At 41.9% G+C, this 19,828-nt stretch overlaps 1 protein-coding gene across 6 annotated transcripts in view; it reads right to left on the bottom strand.

Annotated features, from left to right (window-relative positions):
* AKAP13 (A-kinase anchoring protein 13) overlaps positions 1-19,828 on the bottom strand; it is a 219,017-nt gene that overhangs the window by 135,592 nt on the left and 63,597 nt on the right. For all 6 annotated transcript variants that reach the window (XM_054585240.1, XM_054585250.1, XM_054585258.1 and 3 more), the window contains exon 3: positions 8,198-8,345. In XM_054585240.1, coding sequence (XP_054441215.1) covers positions 8,198-8,345 — 148 coding nt within the window. The remainder of the gene's footprint in view (positions 1-8,197; positions 8,346-19,828) is intronic.

Raw genomic sequence — 19,828 nt, 5'->3', positions numbered from 1 at the left:
CTTCACTCAGAGCAGAGCAAGCACCTCCACAGGCTCTGCGGCTCCTCCTGCTGTTGAAGCCAGTGCATCTCACCAGGCAGGTGAGAAGGGAGAGAAAAGTAAGAAGAAATTCCAGGAACTGGAAAGTTTCAAAAAAAATAAAAATGGAAGCAGAGGGTAATAAGCCCAAGGGATGAACTAATTACTATAACACAGTTTCAGGAAGATATTAACTTGGCTACATCCAGATGCTTAGTGATAGGAAAGACCTGAGTTTAAATCTTTTTTCTTTCTTATTTGCTATGTAGCCTGAGGTACATGACAACCTCTCTACCACTTTTAAATCTAGATCGTTTCATCGTCTTATAATTGAAGAGGTGTAACTCAGAAGAGACCTCTAAAATTCTTTAATACTATTTCCCAAAACAACATACATCGTGTCATGTGATTTTCAGTTAAATTAAATCAGAAGTTAGATATATAGTAGGCAGGTGAGTAGGTAGGTAGGAAGACATATAGTTGTGGCAATATGTACTTTGGTCAGAAGAATTATTTTAAAGTAAAAATACTGTAGTTCTCATTTATGTATGTAACCAATAATTATAGCATTTTCCCATTTATTCAGGATTAAACTAATTTAAAAATTCCTGCCCAGTCTTTTGAGGTGGAGATGAGTAAATGTCAATAAAAACAAAAGCCATAGGTTTCACAATTCAATGACGATAATGTGAACGATCTGGGATCCAAACAGAATTGTCTTCAAAACTTAAACTTGTTGTGAGCCTTAGAAGAGAAATTACACTAACCTAAAATAATCGTGTCCACTGCCCCTACCCCCCTAAACAGTCTCGATTCTTTACTAGTCTCCTTCCCCAAGCTGGTGCAAAGGTGAGAACCCTGAAACTGTGAACCATAACAGGAGTCACAACGCCACTGCAAGTACGTACCATTTACCGCGCTACGTATCACCTTCTGGATACACACAGGGTTCATACTGTACCCCAGTTCTTCGACTTCATCAGACAGACACGCATACACACACGGAACAAAAAGCCATGGTGAAGCAATACCGCCTTCCTCAGAACTAAGAAGTACAGAAGCAAAGTATCTGCGCAGAAAGCTATCTAGAATTGGTAAAGGACTGTTTACTTGGCTAGGATGGGGTGGGCACAGACAAGGGAGACAGAAACAGGAGATGGTGAGCGTTATGATGTATGTGTGCAAGCCCAAGTGTTTAGGAACACAGGCATGCCTACCTCTTGCTGCTTTAGCAGAAGAATTTGTTAGAAAGTAGATGGGTGAACGGGTGAACTACTGGCCGCTCTATTTGTATAAAATGAAAACAAAACTGTATATTAGAAGAGGCAGAATGTCAGAAAAGTCCATGAAACAGACATGCAGGAGAAGTGATCCGATGGCCAGCCCAGTATTTCCCCTTCAGACATGAACTCACAATCTAAAGGAGAAACTATGAATCATCTCTAAGTGAACTGGGCCACATATCTGGAATCTGTTTGATATGATTATAGGCTTCTTTTTCAAAAGAAAAACTGAGGATTAAAAGAGGAGTGGAGAAGTGAGGGTTTCTTGGATTTGTCTTTATTAAACTTAAGAGTAAATTGGAAGAGTTACTACTGATCAAGAACAAAGTACCTCACCCTGCAGTATGGCAATCAACCACACAAGGCTGGCAGGGACCCTCTCTCCCGTTAATGTTTTCTATTAGGCTCAAGTGGTTAAGATTATTTTTGAAGCCTTATAACCTTTCAGATAAAGCATCTAGAGGGGGGAAAAAAAAACCCAACTTTTAAAAACAAGGTTATATAATACGGACTCAGCAACAGAAGTGAAGTCACTGCATGTGCACATGTAAGACCTTTTGCTTTTTAAAAGAAACCCTCTTGCTACCATAAATTAGCTCCAGAGACATGACTGTTTGCAGGGGCCATCAGTCTCATGGCTGCCTTTGTGCACACAAAAGTGCAAGGTATTAACGGTGTCTACATCCATGCTGCAAAGACACGAGATGGGAAACCTTACCCAATTCAATATAATAACCACCATTTAACTTCTTTTTATGTGAAAACAGAAGCTGCAATGGAGAGATAAGTAGCAAGGTTTTCAGCCAATTCCAGGGTGTTTTTCCTTCCACTCAATTTTCTGGTAACAAAGGAAAATAAAAATCACAACTCTTTTTAAAAAGGGAAGTTCTGAAAACCTGGCTGAGCTTCTTCTGAAGGAGGTACACCCAGGGAATTTAGGGGGGGTGGGGGGAGAAAGATAAACTGTTAAAGAAACAGGACCTAAACTCCAAGTCCACTTTTTAAACTGCCTTCTGAATTTATCCCACAACCAGGTCCAGTTGATTTAAAACAAATAAAAAGTAAATTATGGGGTGAGAGAGATCTGTCCCTAATTGCATCAAGAAAACGCAAAGGGCCCTAACGCATGCTACCAAGTAGCTGTAGAGTCAGAAAACATTAGGCTCGAATCTCACTCTCCATTGCAGACAGGCTGGGTTTTCCTGAAAAAGTCACACAGCCATGAAGCCCGTTTGCTTGTGCAGAAAGTACACGTACCACCAGCAGCAGTGGCGGTCCAGACTGTTATAAAGCCTAGAGATGCTAGTAAGCACCTGCCATAAAACAGGCAACTAAAACTCTTAGTTGTTACTAGTATTTGCTAGTAAATTTCTGTTCAGTGCACTGGAGGAAAACAGATCCCTAATACTCTACACAAAGGGAGCAGCCCCGGCCAACGATGCTCCTGGGCTGAACGTTGCCTCCAGCGGTGGCCGCGCTGCAGAACTGAAAAAAGTTAAGCACAGGGGGACGAATGCAGGGTAAACAGAAACACAACACGGAGCCCCTTGGTGCGAAACAAATAATTAACTGCCGAAGGTCCTCTTCAAAGCCTCTAATCCGAACCTTTTTTAAGCCCGCAGGTCAGGAGGTGTGTGCTCCTGAGGTTGAGAGAGCTTTTCCACAGGCTCTTATCACTCCATGAAGCACCCATTCCCATGGAAACGAAATATTGCTACAGATAAACAAAACTGCTGGAGCATGACCCAAGAATTACCTCATTTCCTATTAAGCTAAAAGTGGCACACATCCCATCCGGGCCTTCTCTTTTGAGGATGAAACAATCGGGACTTTGTTTGACTGGCTCTCCAAAAAGGAACCCTGCAAGCGCCTGCTGGGCCGGCCCAGCCCAGTCCCACTTCGATCATCTTCTAACAGAAAGGCTGCATTAGTCAATGGTGGAAAATATAAAAATAATGCATTTTATTACTTCAGCCTGACATCAAAGTATTGTGTGAGAATTCAGCGTCTTTTTCTATTTTAGTCTTCTGACCCAGACTCTACCAGGAGCTAGGGTTAAGTGTGAAGTGTGAAGCGTGCACCTACTGCAGGTTTCTGGTAGCCTAATGACAGATGTGCAAATGGTGTACGTGTAAAACGTCTCTGTAGGCACATGAGTATGTAAGCAAAGCGGGGCAGCAGGCACAGGAATTTCGTCATGTATATCTTGGCTAATTGATGCTTAAAGCGTGCTCTCCTACAGTCCATCCTATTACGCTAAAGCAGTGCTGGTCAAATGTTTCACTGAGTGTCACCCCCATCAAAAAAAGGTTTTTAGACAATTTTCTCTATTTTCTCTATTCTCTATAAAGGGTAAATATTTGCAAGAAACAGAGCTTGGTTCACAAAAAGACTCCGTGATGCCACTGGGACCCCCTGCTGAGGCCTGAGCTGCCACGCACTGATTTTTAATTAAGCCCAAGAGGAATTCTGATCCTCTTGGATCAGATACATTTTTTCTCTTTTTTAAATGAAAAAAGACTTTATATAGTATCTTCCCTTTGATAAGTGAGAAAGAAAAGAAAAACACGAAAGAGCTGAGTCAAACTTTAGGTCACTGAGTGTTTGTAGGTTTCCTGTCAAACAGAAGAATCCTTGCTATAAATTCTAAAAGTATTTAATAGACATGCTGAAAAAAGATTTCATTTCATGACTGCCCAAAGCCTATCACAAAAATAGTATGCAGCATCCACTCACCATCCTGTCTCATTTTCCTTCTAAATTATCTTCCAAGAGTACTCAGATCTCCACATTACTTACCAGTCCTAGGCTGGTCTTTAAAAAATAAATAAATAAATAAATCTCTGCTTCGTCTATAGAGGAAAATTGCTGTTTTGTTAAAATGAGATTCGGAGTTGGATTTGTTGTACATGAAGGGAAACAATTGAGGTATTTTCATGTACAGCAAAGGCAACACCTTTTGCTTTCAGAGATGTATTTCCATTTCAGGCTGATTTCGGAGCAAATTATATCCTTAAAGCAGCCAATTCATAGGTACTTTGAATGTGATTTTTTAAAAATAAAATTTGTCTTTGTCTAGTGTTAATTAGTACAAAGATGGCCTTATTTTCAAAACCAAGAACATTGTTTTCAAACAGTCTTCAAAATACTTTCATTAAAAATTATTATATATGTTAGAAGTAACACACTCTAAAGCATTCAAACAATTCAAAGGCAGACAAAGTAGAAAAACAAAGTCTCCACCTAACTATCCCCTAATAGGTTACTATTCTTAACACACTTATTAAAAAGGGCAAATAGTATTGTCCTCAGCCTTTCAACAGCAGGAAGTCAGGAAAAGATTACTTTTAAAAGTCTTTACAACTTCTTCATAATTAAACACACACACAATTCATTATAAGCTTCTCACTAGAAAACAAGCAAAACAGTGAGCAAGAAGAAATGATCTCAATATCTGAAGTCAAAGTGTTATTTTTTTCCAAGGAGACACTTTAGAATTATGTTGTTCTCCCCTCCAAATAAAAGGTTACAGACTAACATCAAGAAGCAGCTGCCCTTGGAAGGTCAATCAATCACCTGGTGTCAGTAAAATCCAAAATATAACAAAACACTGACAGCAAAACACACAGAACACTCAAAGAAAAACCAGAGCCAGCAGACAAGAACAGACACAAAGCTGTTCTTCTTCCCGCAGTCGGCCCAAATGACCAGGAATCGCAGCACTAGTCCCGCATGTGAGCAGTAAGCATGCAGAGACACCCTCTCAGCGGCAGCGGCGGCCAACAGACTGCACGTCTGTCCAGTAACCGGGATGGACACAGCAAGTACGGACTTCCTGCGAAGGATCCTGACTGATCTGACACTGCCCCCAGCAGACGGGAAACCTGAGGCTATCAGACAGCGAGCGGCCACACAAATCAGCAAAGGCAGCCCTGGAGGGAGGCCACAGACTCCAGCCCCAGCCAGGAATTCAATTAATGAAGGCAGAGACTCCTTTTGCATTTTTCAAAAGAAAGCGTGTGTGTGTACACACGAGTGCGTGTGGACCTGTGTGCCCGCACGCATGCACGACCTTTCTAGAAGACTGACTTCTGAGAACTCGGGATGAATACGGACACAGTGGAAATGTTGCTCCATCGCACAGCAGGGATTCCTTGAACAAGTCCTCTTCGCGTATACCAGTGAATAAATGGACTGACATCCACGCCCTCATGAAGGTGATACTTTAGTAGAGGCCAGTAGAAAATAAGTAAGATAAATAACATACATGAGGGGGCAAGTGTATATTTACAAGGTGGACAGGAAAACCCTCGCTGAGAAAGCGACATCTGAGTAAAGACCTGAAGGAAGGTAAGGACCCAGTCTAAGATGCTAAGACATCCATAAAAACAGGCTTAAGGCAATTTAAGTGTAGACTAAACTATGACTTCCATGCCATGAACAAGAAATGCAAAACAAACTTAACCCCCAAAATGCCCCATCCCTACCCTTTCACAAATGACTGCAGCAGGCGTAGCAGCTCAGAGAGACAAGTGAACAGAAAAACCTCATACAGGATGACCAGAGCAATCGAGTTCACTCAGAAATCGCCCTGGCTTACACAGTTCACAGGGCTGACACGCCCACTCGGCGCCTCAAAGACACCGCTCTTCATCTGCTCGCCAACAAGAGGGTCTTTCAGGGACTCCAGTCCTCTTGTTAGCTCTGCTGTGATTAGGCTTCTCAGAGCAGCAGCCTGACTAGGTGGGCAGCAGCACATTCTGGACAGTTGGGTGGGTGGGGGCGGTAGGGGGAGGGTTAGGGGACAAGTTGCTGAGCCCTGTAGCATGACAGGGAATAGGGGGAGTGGGTAAAATCATCATTTAAGGGGAGGAGAGCCGATGAACAGAAAATGAAGGAGAAGGCTGGAATTATACCAGGACTTCAGGCCTGAGGCAAATGGATCAGGAATGATTTCTGAGAATTTGGATCAAATCAGAGGAAAACAGCAGAGTACAATATCCATTCTGGTTGGCCGGGGCCAGCAGGACTAGGGAACTCAGAGTCCCCAAGCACAAAAAGGACACCGAAGCAGGGGTACCGCTGAAAAAGACCGGGTACTGAGACTTATTAAACAGGTGTCAGAGGCCAAGCCAGAGGGAGCCGTGGGAACCGGAGCTCAGAAAGGCAGGCATCAGGTACAAGCCGAGAGCTCTAGGCTCCCATACAAGCACCGTGGGTTTGTAAAGCCTACGAGACTCACAGCCTGCAGCCCACCCTCGCATAAGTGGCTTGCCAGTGGAGGGGAAGGTGCTACCGGGCTGGGCTCTGCTGGCCCTTGTGACTGAGGACCACAGCCGGGGCAGGGCGCTGCCTCTACCCACTACATTTGCCCTTTCTCTCAGCTACTTGCATCCGCCTCGTAGATGATGCTTTCTCGCTCGCTCTCTCCACACGCGGGCGCGTGCGCGCTCTCTCTCCTCCTTCCATTCCCAAACTTTAACTCCACAAGTGTTTACAATTCAGGAAGGAATAATTTTGTAAGAATTCCCTCCATTTCCTTCCTAATCAGAGCCCAGAGGCTACCCTAGCTGAGGAGTTGTCCCTCACCATCACCCCCAATAGTAAATGCTTAGCGATGGCAACACCGCAGGCACCTGCTGGAGGGCAGCCCTCAGTCTCCAGCTCAGCCTTCTGGCATGATCTACATCACAGGAAACAAGACGACTGCAGCTTTAAGTTACAAAGATGGATACTCAATACTCTTTAGAAATCAGTATCTATCCTGAAGTCCTTCTTCAATTTCCTATCCCTTAAAATTTGAGGAGGACTATTCACAGAATTGCTGAGAAACATTAAATCCTGTATTTTTAAAAAGTAGAAAGATAAATACAGATGTCAATGGTCACAATTCCAGTTCTTGAATGTGGCACAGTTTCCAGAATCCAGCAGATATCAGATATGAAGTTAATTTAAATAAAATGGCACAGTGAGAAAAAAGGCAATCTGAACCAATACTGGCAAGATCAGATATTGAATAATTTTTTACATCACCCATTTTAATGAAGCGAAACCAGTATTAAATAAAAACACTAGTAAAAAAATGTTTCAATAAAAATTCAATTCATTTTATTCTCTAAAGACAAACAGTTCAACTCTCAATACCTTTTAGGGATTCCCCTGAAACATGCCTCTCTTGTATTATGATGAAAATTCGTCAGCTGTTAACTTTGAAGCAAGCTCGAGTTAAGGAAAGAAGCCCACCTTCAAACACAAATCAATGCACCTTCAGATGCACAGGTCAACAGATGGTCATTACCTCATCAGCCATTTCTGTGGATACTGCAATAATGTACTGACAGTGTAAAAAAATTTAATAAGTAAACAGTTTCCTTTTAACTGTTAAACTTCTCAATGCAACAGTGAATAAGTACTAGTTCCACCGTGAACTATCATTTGTTAATTTATAGGAAGTTTAGCTTTTGTACAGATTTTGAGGCTCTCCCTCACAAACGCTGAGGAACGTGTCGCTGACTGGCCGGCCTCTGCCGCTGCCGCCCTGACATGCGGAACCAGACGTGCAGTCCCACCACGGCAGCCACGGGAGGGCTTCCTCCCACCGCATGTGCTGCATCTTCCCCAAATCTCAACACTAATACTTTCGCTGAGCCCAATTTTTATCTTTTAGCTTATGACGCCCTTCTATTTCACTTATTTCTAGTTAGGTTCAGGTTTTTGTGAAACAAGCAAGATCTGAAAAAACTATAGTACTTAATTTTAAAATGCATTTAAAAATAAAGATGTGACCATAGTTCTATTACCCTGATTTGTTCTTCCCATCACCCCGTACTAATGACCATAAAGTAAAGCGCTCAAGAGCTAGTAAGGGCTAGTAAAGGTACCGCTCAAATACTCACCAGGAGTAATGGTCTCCAGCGTGTCAGGACTGACCTTCCGTGTGCTTGTACAGTGATGGAGGGTAGAGCCCGAAAACACCAAGTAAAACACTACATCATCCTCAACTTTGTCCTCTTCCGCGAGCAGCACAGTAACAACGCAATCGCCCTGGGAAAAGGAAAGGTGGAGCAAGGCTGCATTAGTAAGGTTCCTTTGGGAGTCTACCTTCACTAAACATCAAAATGAAGAGAAAATCAAATGCGTCATCTAAACTGGGCCATTGTGGAAGGTTTACACAAATATAAACCCTGATTGAACACTTAGATACCAGGAAGTATTCTAGGCACTGAGAATACAAAATGACCTAAAAATAAGATTTTCTGTCCTCTTTAAATTTACATTTTATTGCAGGTGGTGAGATAAACAAGTAAACTAGCAAGATAACAGATAGTATATTTATTTGATGAATGGGGGAAAAGGGAGAACCCAAGGAAAATCCAAAACTAAGGCAGAGAGGATGGAGGAAGTATACTTAGGAGTTACGGCCTGGACTCAGAATTGCCTTAAGCTCTGTGTTCCAGTTGCAGCAATATTGCTCTAAATTCTACATCCTAGAAAGCCACGCTAACCTACCCACTCTCCCGCAAGGGTGGGGCCTCCCACAGAGCGCCCGGTAACAGTGCGGTGCAAAGAGCGTAAGCTTGGCCAAGCACTTGACGGAAATGCCTTCTCCCGTTACAGCTAATAGCAGGTAGGGGAAAAGGAGCTTCACAGTCGTGAGTACAAAAAGCACAGCTTATTCTTCTATCATATTTATTGATTATTGTATTATTTTCCATAGGAACAGCTGAAAACCTACTTCTGCCCCACCATGTACGTGAAAACTCTTGGAACATACACAGCTTTATTATCATATTCTTATTCTATGGGGATGGGAGGGTCACTTTTCTCACAACTTGTGTTTCCTGACCGTCTGGAATCCTACTCCTCTTTATCCACCCTGCCACCAGACCTCCAGATCAGACACAAATCTTGGCCCAGTAACCTTGCCCGTGACTCTGTGATTATTTGGAAATATTCTTTTAGCAGTTTTATAAGTTAATTTTTTTTTAAATTGAGTTCAGTAGCTAAATTAAACATATTCTATGAAATACAGTCCTATCATTCTCCCAATCATAAACATTATACAATTCATGTTGTAACCGTAAACAAAAAATTTTAAAGCACTAGGCTTTAAAGTAATGAAGTTCAGTATTATATATATCTTAATAATGCACTATGGAAAAACCAATTTAGAGAAAGCCGTGCCTTTTTAGTATTAAGTCTGGAGAGAATTCTCATTACTTACAGTATGCGTCCCCCTGTCCACTTTAGCAACAAGAAGGCTGGGCCAATAAGAGAACCATGCCACCCTGTGGCCACCATTTCCCAAGACCAGCAGCAGAACAGAACAGCAGGAAGTGTTTTACCGAACACTGAAAACAAAAACTCTTCAAGTCAAACCTAGGATCAAGCCCATTAACAGAAACGCTCCAATAGGCTGACTGTGGAAAGAGAGTTCAAAACATTTCCCAAAGCCCTGTACACAGGAGGTGCCTAAATCCACTGAACACAGCGAGCAAGAAATTACATTAGCTGTAACTTACAATAAATGCTGAACTGGAAAATTCCAAAGCACCCTCACTCCAGATTAGCATAAAATTCGGCCATTAAAGTGATCCTTTAGATGTGTCTATAAGTCCCTTTCTTCGAAACATTTCTGAAAAGCTTAGGCTGGTAAATGTTTAATATCTTTTGACAGATAAGCCATGACCAGCTAAAAGCCCGCAGCACATGAGAAAAGCCAATTTCTCAAGGTACTGAAATACCATTGCAACCTGAAGAAAAGGTGCAAATCACAGTTCTAAAGCTCCACCCCGAGAGCACAGACAGGCTGACCAACTATGCCCGATGGGCCAAATCCAGCCCCTCGCTCGTTTTCATCTGGTGCACAGCTAAGAAAGGACTTAACATTTTTGAATGTTTGAAAAAAAAAATCAAAAGAGAATATCTTTAACATGTAAATATTATATGACATTCAAATTTCAGTGTGAATAAATAAAGTTTTATTGAAACACAGTCACACCCATTTGCTTCCACACTGCCTGCTGTTAGAATGGGCAGAACACAGCGAAGGTGGGTGGTTGCCACAGAGACTATCCCGCCCTTAGAGCTAACTTATATACAATGTGGATTTTTACGGAAAAAAAAATTTTTCACTTAGACATCTAACCTGGAATTCTAAGAATATAACTTTCCTTTTTAGACCAAGGATTTTCCCTCCAGGCCTTCTTTTAATTGGGAACAGGGGAGATAGCTAATAGGCAGTTGAAATCCTTTTAACAAAGTTCTCAATATCAATCTCTTTTTTCATTCCCAAGACTAAAGTAAGTTTCAAATTGTTTTCATAGCTTTAATAGTTTCTCTTTTTCACATTAAGTCAAACTGCCCAAAATGTAAAGTACAATAGAATGGAACACAGAAGGCCCAATCACTTTAAAGTCAATTGAGATTTAGATTACAAAGACACTTGGAATGAAAGCACCTCTTTTCCCTGGAGTATTCTCTGCATTCCGATAAAGTCACTGGGAGCAAACAACAAAAACTATTCCTCTGCATTTCCCAGCATGACTCCGATTTTACTGCAGAAGTGCCAGGCACCTAGTATTACTTGAGTTGCCCTTGAAAGATTAAGCAAGGGGAATGGTGATTAAAAATAAAAATGAAAAACAGATCTAAGTAATAATTTTTGCTGAGGTGGCTGCGCTGATTCCACCCTCCTTCAGGGATATCCTTGGTAAATGAGTCTGCTGCCCAAAGGAAGGACCAGCCCCACACAATAAACAGATAAATCAATCTGACTGCCCAATTAAAAAGTCTGTCATGTTTATAACTACAACAGATAAACTTACTAACAAAAGCAACTGCCAAGATGTTCTTGATTAAAATTTTAGTTTGACCCTACCCCAGGGAAGAGAATGCATCTTTGTCTCTGTTTCTCCAGTAATATAAACTCAAGAAACAGAGTGCTATCCTTACAAAGATATTTCCCATGTTTCTTCATTAATGAGAAAGGTATCCTTGAGCCTGACAATTTTTTTAGGGTCTTAATTAGTTTTGTTGACAGGTGACACAAAACAAATAGAAAAGAAAATCTAAACTAGGCCCCATTTTCTAAGTATAGGTGATCCCCAAAATATAGCACTGTGGTCTAAAATGCCATCAATCAATTACTTATTTGTCAATAAAAACAGAGTTTTAAATGGTAGCTAGGGTCTCAGTTTTCCCTTCTTTAACTCATTTATATAATACTATATATTGTATTAATAATACTGTAATCACCTTTACATATACTTATCAATAAGTGGGGGGGGGAAAACCTTTTTTTCCCGCACTTATATATCTAACCCAAAATTCTAGTAATAGATCGTCTTTTCTTAGATCAAGGTTTTCTTCTTGACATGAAGCCCAACTTCCTGCTGGCAGACTCTCCATGCCCCAAGATGCCGGTTATGTCTGAGGCCTTCCTTTAGCTGGGGACAGTACTTAATTACGGGTAAATAAAATGACGAAGAAAAAGACATCTGAGGGACAGGAGAAAGTGCACTACATGCAGGGTGGGGATGGGTGGGGGAGAGAATACCCTGGACACAAGATGTTAGATGGAGAGCAGGGACACGAGATAGTTAGGAAGTTTTGTGAGGGGGATGCTAAAAGAAGAGACAGCACTGATGTCTTAGATTGTAAGACGGTGTCAAACATCAGGGTTTGAAGGCAGGCCCCACGAGCGGCAACACAACCACAGCGGTGTGCTGGACCAGGCCTGCATAGGGTGCTAAGAGGTGATGACTGTGTTTTCAGGAATTCTGAAAGCCAGCTGCTAAATGCAGCCAGCATTTAAAATTAAATTATATAAGCTTACAATTAGATTGTTAAAACAAAAGTAATAAATACTCCAAACTCGCCACTTCTTCATTATCCTATCACAGCCGCTGCATCTGCCTGCTGGGCACTCTGTTCTCAACAGCGAGCTGCTTGCTGCACAGTTTCTACCAGGGCGCGGCTCTTGCCAGCACTGCATTCACTGACGTGGCATTGGTAGCCTGAAGTCAACCATCATGGGAGCATTTCTAACACTGAAATTGGCAAATGTTACAAATGAGAACTTCCTTACAGCTTCGCACTCATCACACCACTGAGAACAGGTCGGCAGCAGACATCCAGGTTTGCCACGGCAGGCCCGATCAGGAGGGGCCCGTGGTGATGAGGCAGGACGGTGAGGGCTTGCTATTGTGAATACCAGCGCAAACCCGAGGCAAGCACAAAGCCGCTTAGGCTGCAGATAAACAACGCTGCCACAGTTCCGCTCACAGATGCTCAATGTTATCACCACCTTAAGTCAGTTTGTTTTCAAACTCTCAAATTTGGCCTATAACTTGCCAGCATACCACAGTGGTTAACAGGACACTCTCTGCCTGCCTCTCGGTATGGTACGTCACTTTCTAGCTGTTTAACCTGGGCCATGTTAAATTCTCTGTGCCAAGAGAAGACGACAATTACACGCATCTCATCAGGTTGTTTCAAGAATTAAGTGATTGATAAAAATAAAGCGCCTATGGCAGTGCAAGCACATAAGAAATGTTCAATAAACATTAGTTGCAGTAGATGTAATGTGTAATAGATGCAATAGTGCAGCACAGTACTATAGTTCTAACTAGTTAAGAACACTTTATTGCATACTTGAAAGTCGCTAAGAGAGATCCTCAAAGTTCTCATCACAATAAAATGTTGTAATTGTAGGTGGTAATGGATGTGTTAACTAAACTTATTGTTGTGGCCATTTCACTGTAAACACATACACCAACTCATTATGCTGTATACCCAAAACAAATACAATGCTATATGTCAATTATCTCAATAAATAAATAACTTATTATTGATCAGAATTAAGCCCCATAAGAGCATGTTTTATTCACCAAAATATCCCCTCTGTCTAGAATAAGTAGCAGATGCTCAAAACACACATTTGGGAAAAAGAAAAAAGAAAAGGAGACATCAAAAGTGTAATAGCACTTATTCCTAGATGGTGGCTGAGTCCAATTTTAATATACTCCATGCTTTCCCGTGTTTTCCAATTTTTTTAAAATGAAGAATGATTCATACTTGAACCTGAGGAAGCAAGAAAAAAATGCAGCTTTGTGTGGTATAATATTGGGAGAAAATTGGGGAGAGAGGCGTGGGGCATGGTATGTTAAAAGCAGCAAATATTCTAAAAAGATTCATCTCACAGCATCTTAACAAGGAAAAAGAGAAAAGAGACAAGGAAACCATTTGGGGAAACTATTACAAAAACATGGCGTGAGGTAACAAAACTTAAACTGCTATGGTAGCAAGATAATCTAAAGAGAAATGCGAGAAAAGCATTCTGTTGAAAATAATTTGATGAAGTACGGCAAGTGATTGGATGGGGACTGGGCAAAGACAGAAAGGGAGTAAACAGGAAGCAACATTAACAGAGCAGGTGGTTTCTCACTAAGGAAATGCACAGGGGGTGGGGAGGGTGGGGCATGGGAATGATGTGTGAGAAAGAGGACAGTGTGCTTTAAATGTCCAGTTTCCCATTCCAGTTGATTTTCCTACACCAGCAGGATGGAAAATTGAAGATGTTACATATCCAGCAGGTAGTTAGCAGGACAGGCTGGTGAGGTCCCCGGCAGTCCAGGGGCACTAAGTTAGGAAGCCTACAGAGGGGACAGGTTCTCCATGGTAACAGCGAGCCAAGGGCTGGACCGGGTTTTCCCACAGTGGAGGACAGGAGGAAGACTGATTTGGAGAAACAGACCAACAAGGAAACGCCAGCCAGAGAAGGGGAAATCAGAGAACAGAGGACCAGCGGGGCCAGGGAGGCAAGGATGAAAGGACTTGCAGCACTAAGAGGAATGACTTTTAAGAACAGGCAATGGAGGAGAGATCTGAAGACAGAAGAGCAGCAAGAGGAACCATTTCATTTTCCCCAGCCTTTATGTCGGTCTTTTCACAACACACCATTTATCTATTCCAGGGCCTCAACCCCGGAGTATGAGACTGACCATATTTCTCTTTGTTAAAAATTGGCAGCCGCAGTTGAGGCCTCTGCCACCAAAAAATTAGTATTTACTTTCCCATTTCGAGTCTTCCACAGAGCTCATTTGCTAAATTAAAATAAATTATCATATCCTAAAGTCATGATCCAGTTAATTCCCCACCATCTAAAATATTTAAGATTTCTCTTTATTTTAACCATCTTGTTAATACCCTCAGTAACTACAAAGGCCTTAGGGGAAGATATAATCTAGGCAAAGTATAACTGTTCACCTGTACTAATTAGGTAGAAAGCTAGATTGGATTAATGAAAGTTAAAGAACTTTCAAATGACTTATTGGTACCAAAATATATTTGAAAATATGAATAACATTAAACATTAATGTTGATAAGTCAATGAGCCTTAAAATATTTAAAATATTTTATTTAAACATTTTCCTTTAATGTTACTCTATTATTTCATTATTTTTTACTGAAAGTATAAAACTTGTGTTCCAGTCCATCGAGCAGGCTAATTATGGCGTCTGCCACCGTCCTTTCTATTCTGTCCCCATTACTATAATCTTACGCTGTTCACCCATTCTGGCTAAGCAGCCATGCAGTGCCTTTTGTTTAGTGTATTCAGCCATCAGCCAGGTACTAGCAATGCTTCCAGGTGCTGGCCCTCCCGGAGCCTGGACCGACAGGACCATGAACAGGAAGTCCAGCGCTGAGCTGGTCAGCGCTGCAATCAGCATCAACACCAGCATCTCCGGGCGCACAGGTGATGGATGCTCACACTCTGCCTGGCAGGGCTGGACGAGGAGAGCTCCTGTGGAGAAACGGCTATGCCCAAAGTGCTCAAAGCTCAAGACAGTCTCCCGGGCAGGAACACACCTTCTGAAAGCTCATCCATTTACGGTGAAGAAGAGACAGAACCTAGTTCATTTCTGTAGACTGGACATCTCTTCAAAGGGCCTGATCCACGCAAATGCTCAATAATGTTTGCTAACTTGAAACAAAAACATTTCCTCCTTTTAAAAACACTTAAAATGCTACACATAAGCAAAATACTCAGCTTGTCTTGCTTATCATTTCCTTCACTTAACTAAACATTGGTTGCTTAAACTTGGGTGAGGTACTAGGGTAGATACATACAGAGGTTAAGAGAGTTCTTGCCCTCCTGGGGCTCACAGTCTTTTAAGGGAGAAAGACATGCACTAAGCAGCAAATGCAGCTGTATAAAAGGCAAGGATCAAGTACTGCAGGAATCAGAGGCGGCACCGGACATACACCGAGCAAAAGTCAGGGGAGGAGGCTGAACCCACGTCGTCTCAAAGACAGGTCATTGGGAGGGGCCTGAGGAACAAGAATTCTCTCTCACCCGACTTCAAATTCTGTTTAAACAGACTACAGTCACAGTTAGTGGACAGGGGCAGATGGCATTTCTGAAGAGGGGAAAGGCTGCAAACCGAATCCAAAATCATGCAGGAAACAGCCGTGAGATCTCAATGGTTTTAAACTCTGGATATAATGGAACTAACAAAACATCGTATAATACTAACAAAACCTCAAAGAAGTATCGCTCTCCTTGCCTTCCTATCCTTGTGAGCTCCCTGAGGCCATCCCTTGGCCTTCTTTATATTGGAATTCATCCGAAAAGAGATGATCACAACTTGAATTACCAGAAGACACTTGAATTACATCTGCACTGCCTAATCTACTGGAGTGTTCTAGGAAAATAAAAGGCACAGTTGTGGTAAAGCAGTACCCTACACATCTTTAACATAACAACTGACATACATGCATGGTGTTGTTGCCATTAGGCTAGGAAACAGAAGGTCTATGGGGGAGGGGGGGCGGGAATCCCAAGCCCCAAAGCACTGGACAGGGCTGCTCAGTCCTTTTGTGTTTTTTTAACATTCCTTCAAAGATCAAAGTTCTCAGAGTACCTCGATTTTTCTGGGCAATTAACACCATTACAAAGTGTGTAAGAGTGTCTGTGTGTGTACGTGCTCCCACATACACAGATATTCAATGTTACGTAGCATCCATGATTTCTTAAATGCAACATGCTACTCACTGAGAGAGTATTTGCCACCACACAGGGTAGTGATATAGAAAAAAATATGGGCTCAGAAATAACAGAATTGGTCACTTAATAGCCACAGACCTGAAAATAACCACAAATAACTCATATGATCAGCAAAACGAAATTTTTAAATTTATTGATCATCAAACATGTGTCAAGCGCTGTTAAGAACAAAGTGATAAACATGAAAAAGATAAGGCTCCTGGCCTCCTAGAGCTTATACTTTACCAGGTAAGACAATCAAATTAAGTAACACTGAACGGAAAGTTCTGTTACAAAGGATAAGGCCCGGTAAAGAGTTAAAGTGCGTCTGACGTAGGCGTGACAGGTTGCTTGAGATGGGGTGGTCTCTCGCTTAAGTGGAAGAATATTCAGATCCTCTGCACTCCCCTGAGAATAAAGCCAACTGTCCAGACTGTCCAGCAAAGTCCTTTCTACAAAGCTTTCTTTAAAAGATGCCACAAAGTAGCTCAATGAACATGAACAGAAATCCACTGAGAAATTTATTGGTCTTTGGCGTAAACTAAATTCATTCCATATACACAGACCAGTTGCTTTTAATGTGAGAAAACATTTGGCATGTAAAGCTACCTTTTATTTCAATCAGGCTAATCTTTTGCCAAAGACATGAGGAAATGAAACCCCTATAACCTGCCTTCTTCATTTGTAATCATTTATGTCTATATACCAGCCTTAAGTATCACCATTCCCAATGCAAAATGCTTATTTTAAATACTACGCCTAACAATAATCAAAATTTATGCTGTCTTCCAGCTTTCTAATTCTGTAACATTGAGACATATGCAAATTCTTAAAGATGTCCAAGCACCACCTATTTGATCCAATAACATAAAACCAGCAGATGGCGCTCAATAAATCGGTCGAGTTCTGTGTGGTTTTTAGAGACCATTCTCCCTAATGGGGAAGAATCTTGAAACTTCAGCTGGAAAAGGAATCAAATTACACAAAGTTTGGAAATCATTTAAATTATGGTTTCCTTAAAGGAGAGGTTTCTTAAAAACAGAGACTTTTTTAAAATCCTAAGAGGCTAAGCTTTTTCTTTCAGTGTAGAACCCTGTTGCTCAAGTCTATTCTTGTTATGCAAAGCTAAATTGGTTGGAGGGCGTTGGCTGGTGGCTTTGAAAAAAAAAAAACAAAACAAAACACCGCACCCTCCCACAACTGTTTCACAACTGTCTGGAGCTGCTAGAATAATTAGGTCAACACTTAAAGAGACAATCTCCCCTTTGCTATCAGGACCAGATATTTGGTTGAAATGCAGAGAACATACAATTTTTATTCTTTTTTTAATTTTTATTTTTTATTTTAGAGGAGGAGACAGGAGGGAAAAAGAGAGGGAGAGAAACATTGATGGGAGAGAGAAACATCAATTGGCTGCCTACCACATGCGCCCTGACTGGGGACCGAAACCACAACCCAGGCATGAGCCCCGACCAGGAACCGAACTGGCAACTTTTCAGTTTGTGGGCCGCTGCCCAACCAACTGAGCCACATTGGCCAGACAATTTTTACAAATTCTTTATAAAAATTTAATGAAAGAATTGGAAGTGACTGAATAAGTCAATCGCTCTTCCCTCCCTCCCTTCCTTCCTCCCAGAGAATTGCTGGTTGAAATGGGGTTCTGTTCTCACCCATCTCGCGCACTTACCTAGCTTCCTTGGTCAGTTCCCTTGGCTTTCCTCTAAATATCATTCATGAAATTGGCTCCCCGGGCTTCTAGGCTAGCCCTCCACACACTAGGAAGCAATAGGAGACTCTCTAAAATACAGTGTAATCAAGTTACTCCCCTGAAGTTCTTGGATGGCCAACAGGATACTATCCTAACTCCTAAACACGTCCCTTCGACTCTCAGCTAAAAAAGGCCCGCCCAACGGAGCCCGCGCTGGCCCTGCAGCCTCCTCTCTCTCGCTCACTCACTGCTCGCTGCGATACACTGATACACCGCAGCTCTGACGGGGTGAGGACACCCCGGGCTGTCGAAGCCTCGCTCTCACTAACTTGTCTCACAGCTTGGCCGTGCTGCTCCCTTTACGGGTCACATCGTCCTCTCACCTGACTGACGGTTTCAGCAGGAGAGGAAAGCGTAAAGCAAGACAATGCCTTCCTTCCCTCCCTGAGCCGACACCTGGCCCCTGGTTGAGGGCAACACCCTGGGGGTTACCCCCAAATCCCCAAACAACCACATAAAGTGAGTACTGGTATTTTAACAAGGTGTATCAAGTATCTAGCAAACAACAGGCACAAGATAAATATTCCCATCCATTCCCAGGTAAATAAAAATATCCCACATTTCAGAATTTCCAGGTCTTTAACTTTCTTTAAAATTTCCTTCAGTAAAATGTGTTCTTTCTCAAACGAAGACAAATAAAGTAACAAGTTTTACTATTTTTTGGCTTTATTTAAATATGGATGAAGAATTTTCACCACATGGTAAAACTGGCTTTATGAAACTCTGAAAAGCAGTCATAAGGGAATGTAGAAAGAGCTTAAATTGATTAGTTTTAAAAGTAAATTATAAACTTTCTTAAAGCTGGCTCATCTTTCTAATTGATAACAGCCATTTTGGCATTAAACAGTCCACAGTACTTAAAAACCCATAGGGTAATGAGAACTATTCTATCATTTCAGAGAACAGTAAAAATTTTTTCTGTCCAGCATTACTGATAAAATCATTTCACATACATATCCTGTGTTCTTAAAGTTTTCCTTTTAAAGTGTCGATTTCTTGAAAAGACAAACGAGCTTCATGAAAATCTATCTAAGGTGCATGACCCATTTCACAGCTGCTTAAATAAAGGCAGGGAGGGGTAGGAACACCGAGCCACTCCCAGGTGGTAGGATCTCTACCTGTGGGGACGATTATTTCACTGGGGAGGAGTGTATGAATAGATGAGAGGCTCTTCTCAAAGTACCTGTACTTAGTAAGTATTCAATAAACACCAGATAGTGTTGTCGTTTTAATATCATAGCTAATCCTCACCAAAAAATAATACCCTATAACATAGGTATTACCCTGCTGAGTTTTCCGATGCAGACCCGAAGGCTCCCACAGCGGCTCTGGAGCTAGTGCAGGAATTTAAACGCACACCCACTGGACTCCTAAGTGCCCTGAACTTTTCTCTATGCAGGTTCTCACGGTGTTGTCCCAGGGCATCGCATCCTGCCCCCAGGGAAGTTACTAGAAAATGTACATTTTCACCCCAGTTCTTGCTCATAGTGAAGAAGATCCACTTTTAATTCTGAGACTTAGTAAAATATGAACAACATGTAATCATATCCTGTGTCAAGGATAAAATGACCACTTTCAAAGAGATCTGGAAATGGGGGTGTGGGGAGGAAAGCTATTGGCTGGGAGAGACGCCACAGCAACAGCCCCTTAACATTATGCTGCTGAGATCTCTTCACCACACAAAACAGGACGAACCAGACGACGTCGGCA

The sequence above is a fragment of the Pteronotus mesoamericanus genome, unplaced genomic scaffold (genome assembly GCF_021234165.1).
Source record: "Pteronotus mesoamericanus isolate MK-2021 breed Mesoamerican mustached bat unplaced genomic scaffold, CSHL_Meso_final contig_1205, whole genome shotgun sequence".
NCBI classification, from domain to species: Eukaryota; Metazoa; Chordata; class Mammalia; order Chiroptera; family Mormoopidae; genus Pteronotus; species Pteronotus mesoamericanus.
The sequence above is the reverse complement of the archived record's forward strand: the minus strand, read 5'-3'. Positions and strand labels throughout refer to the sequence as shown.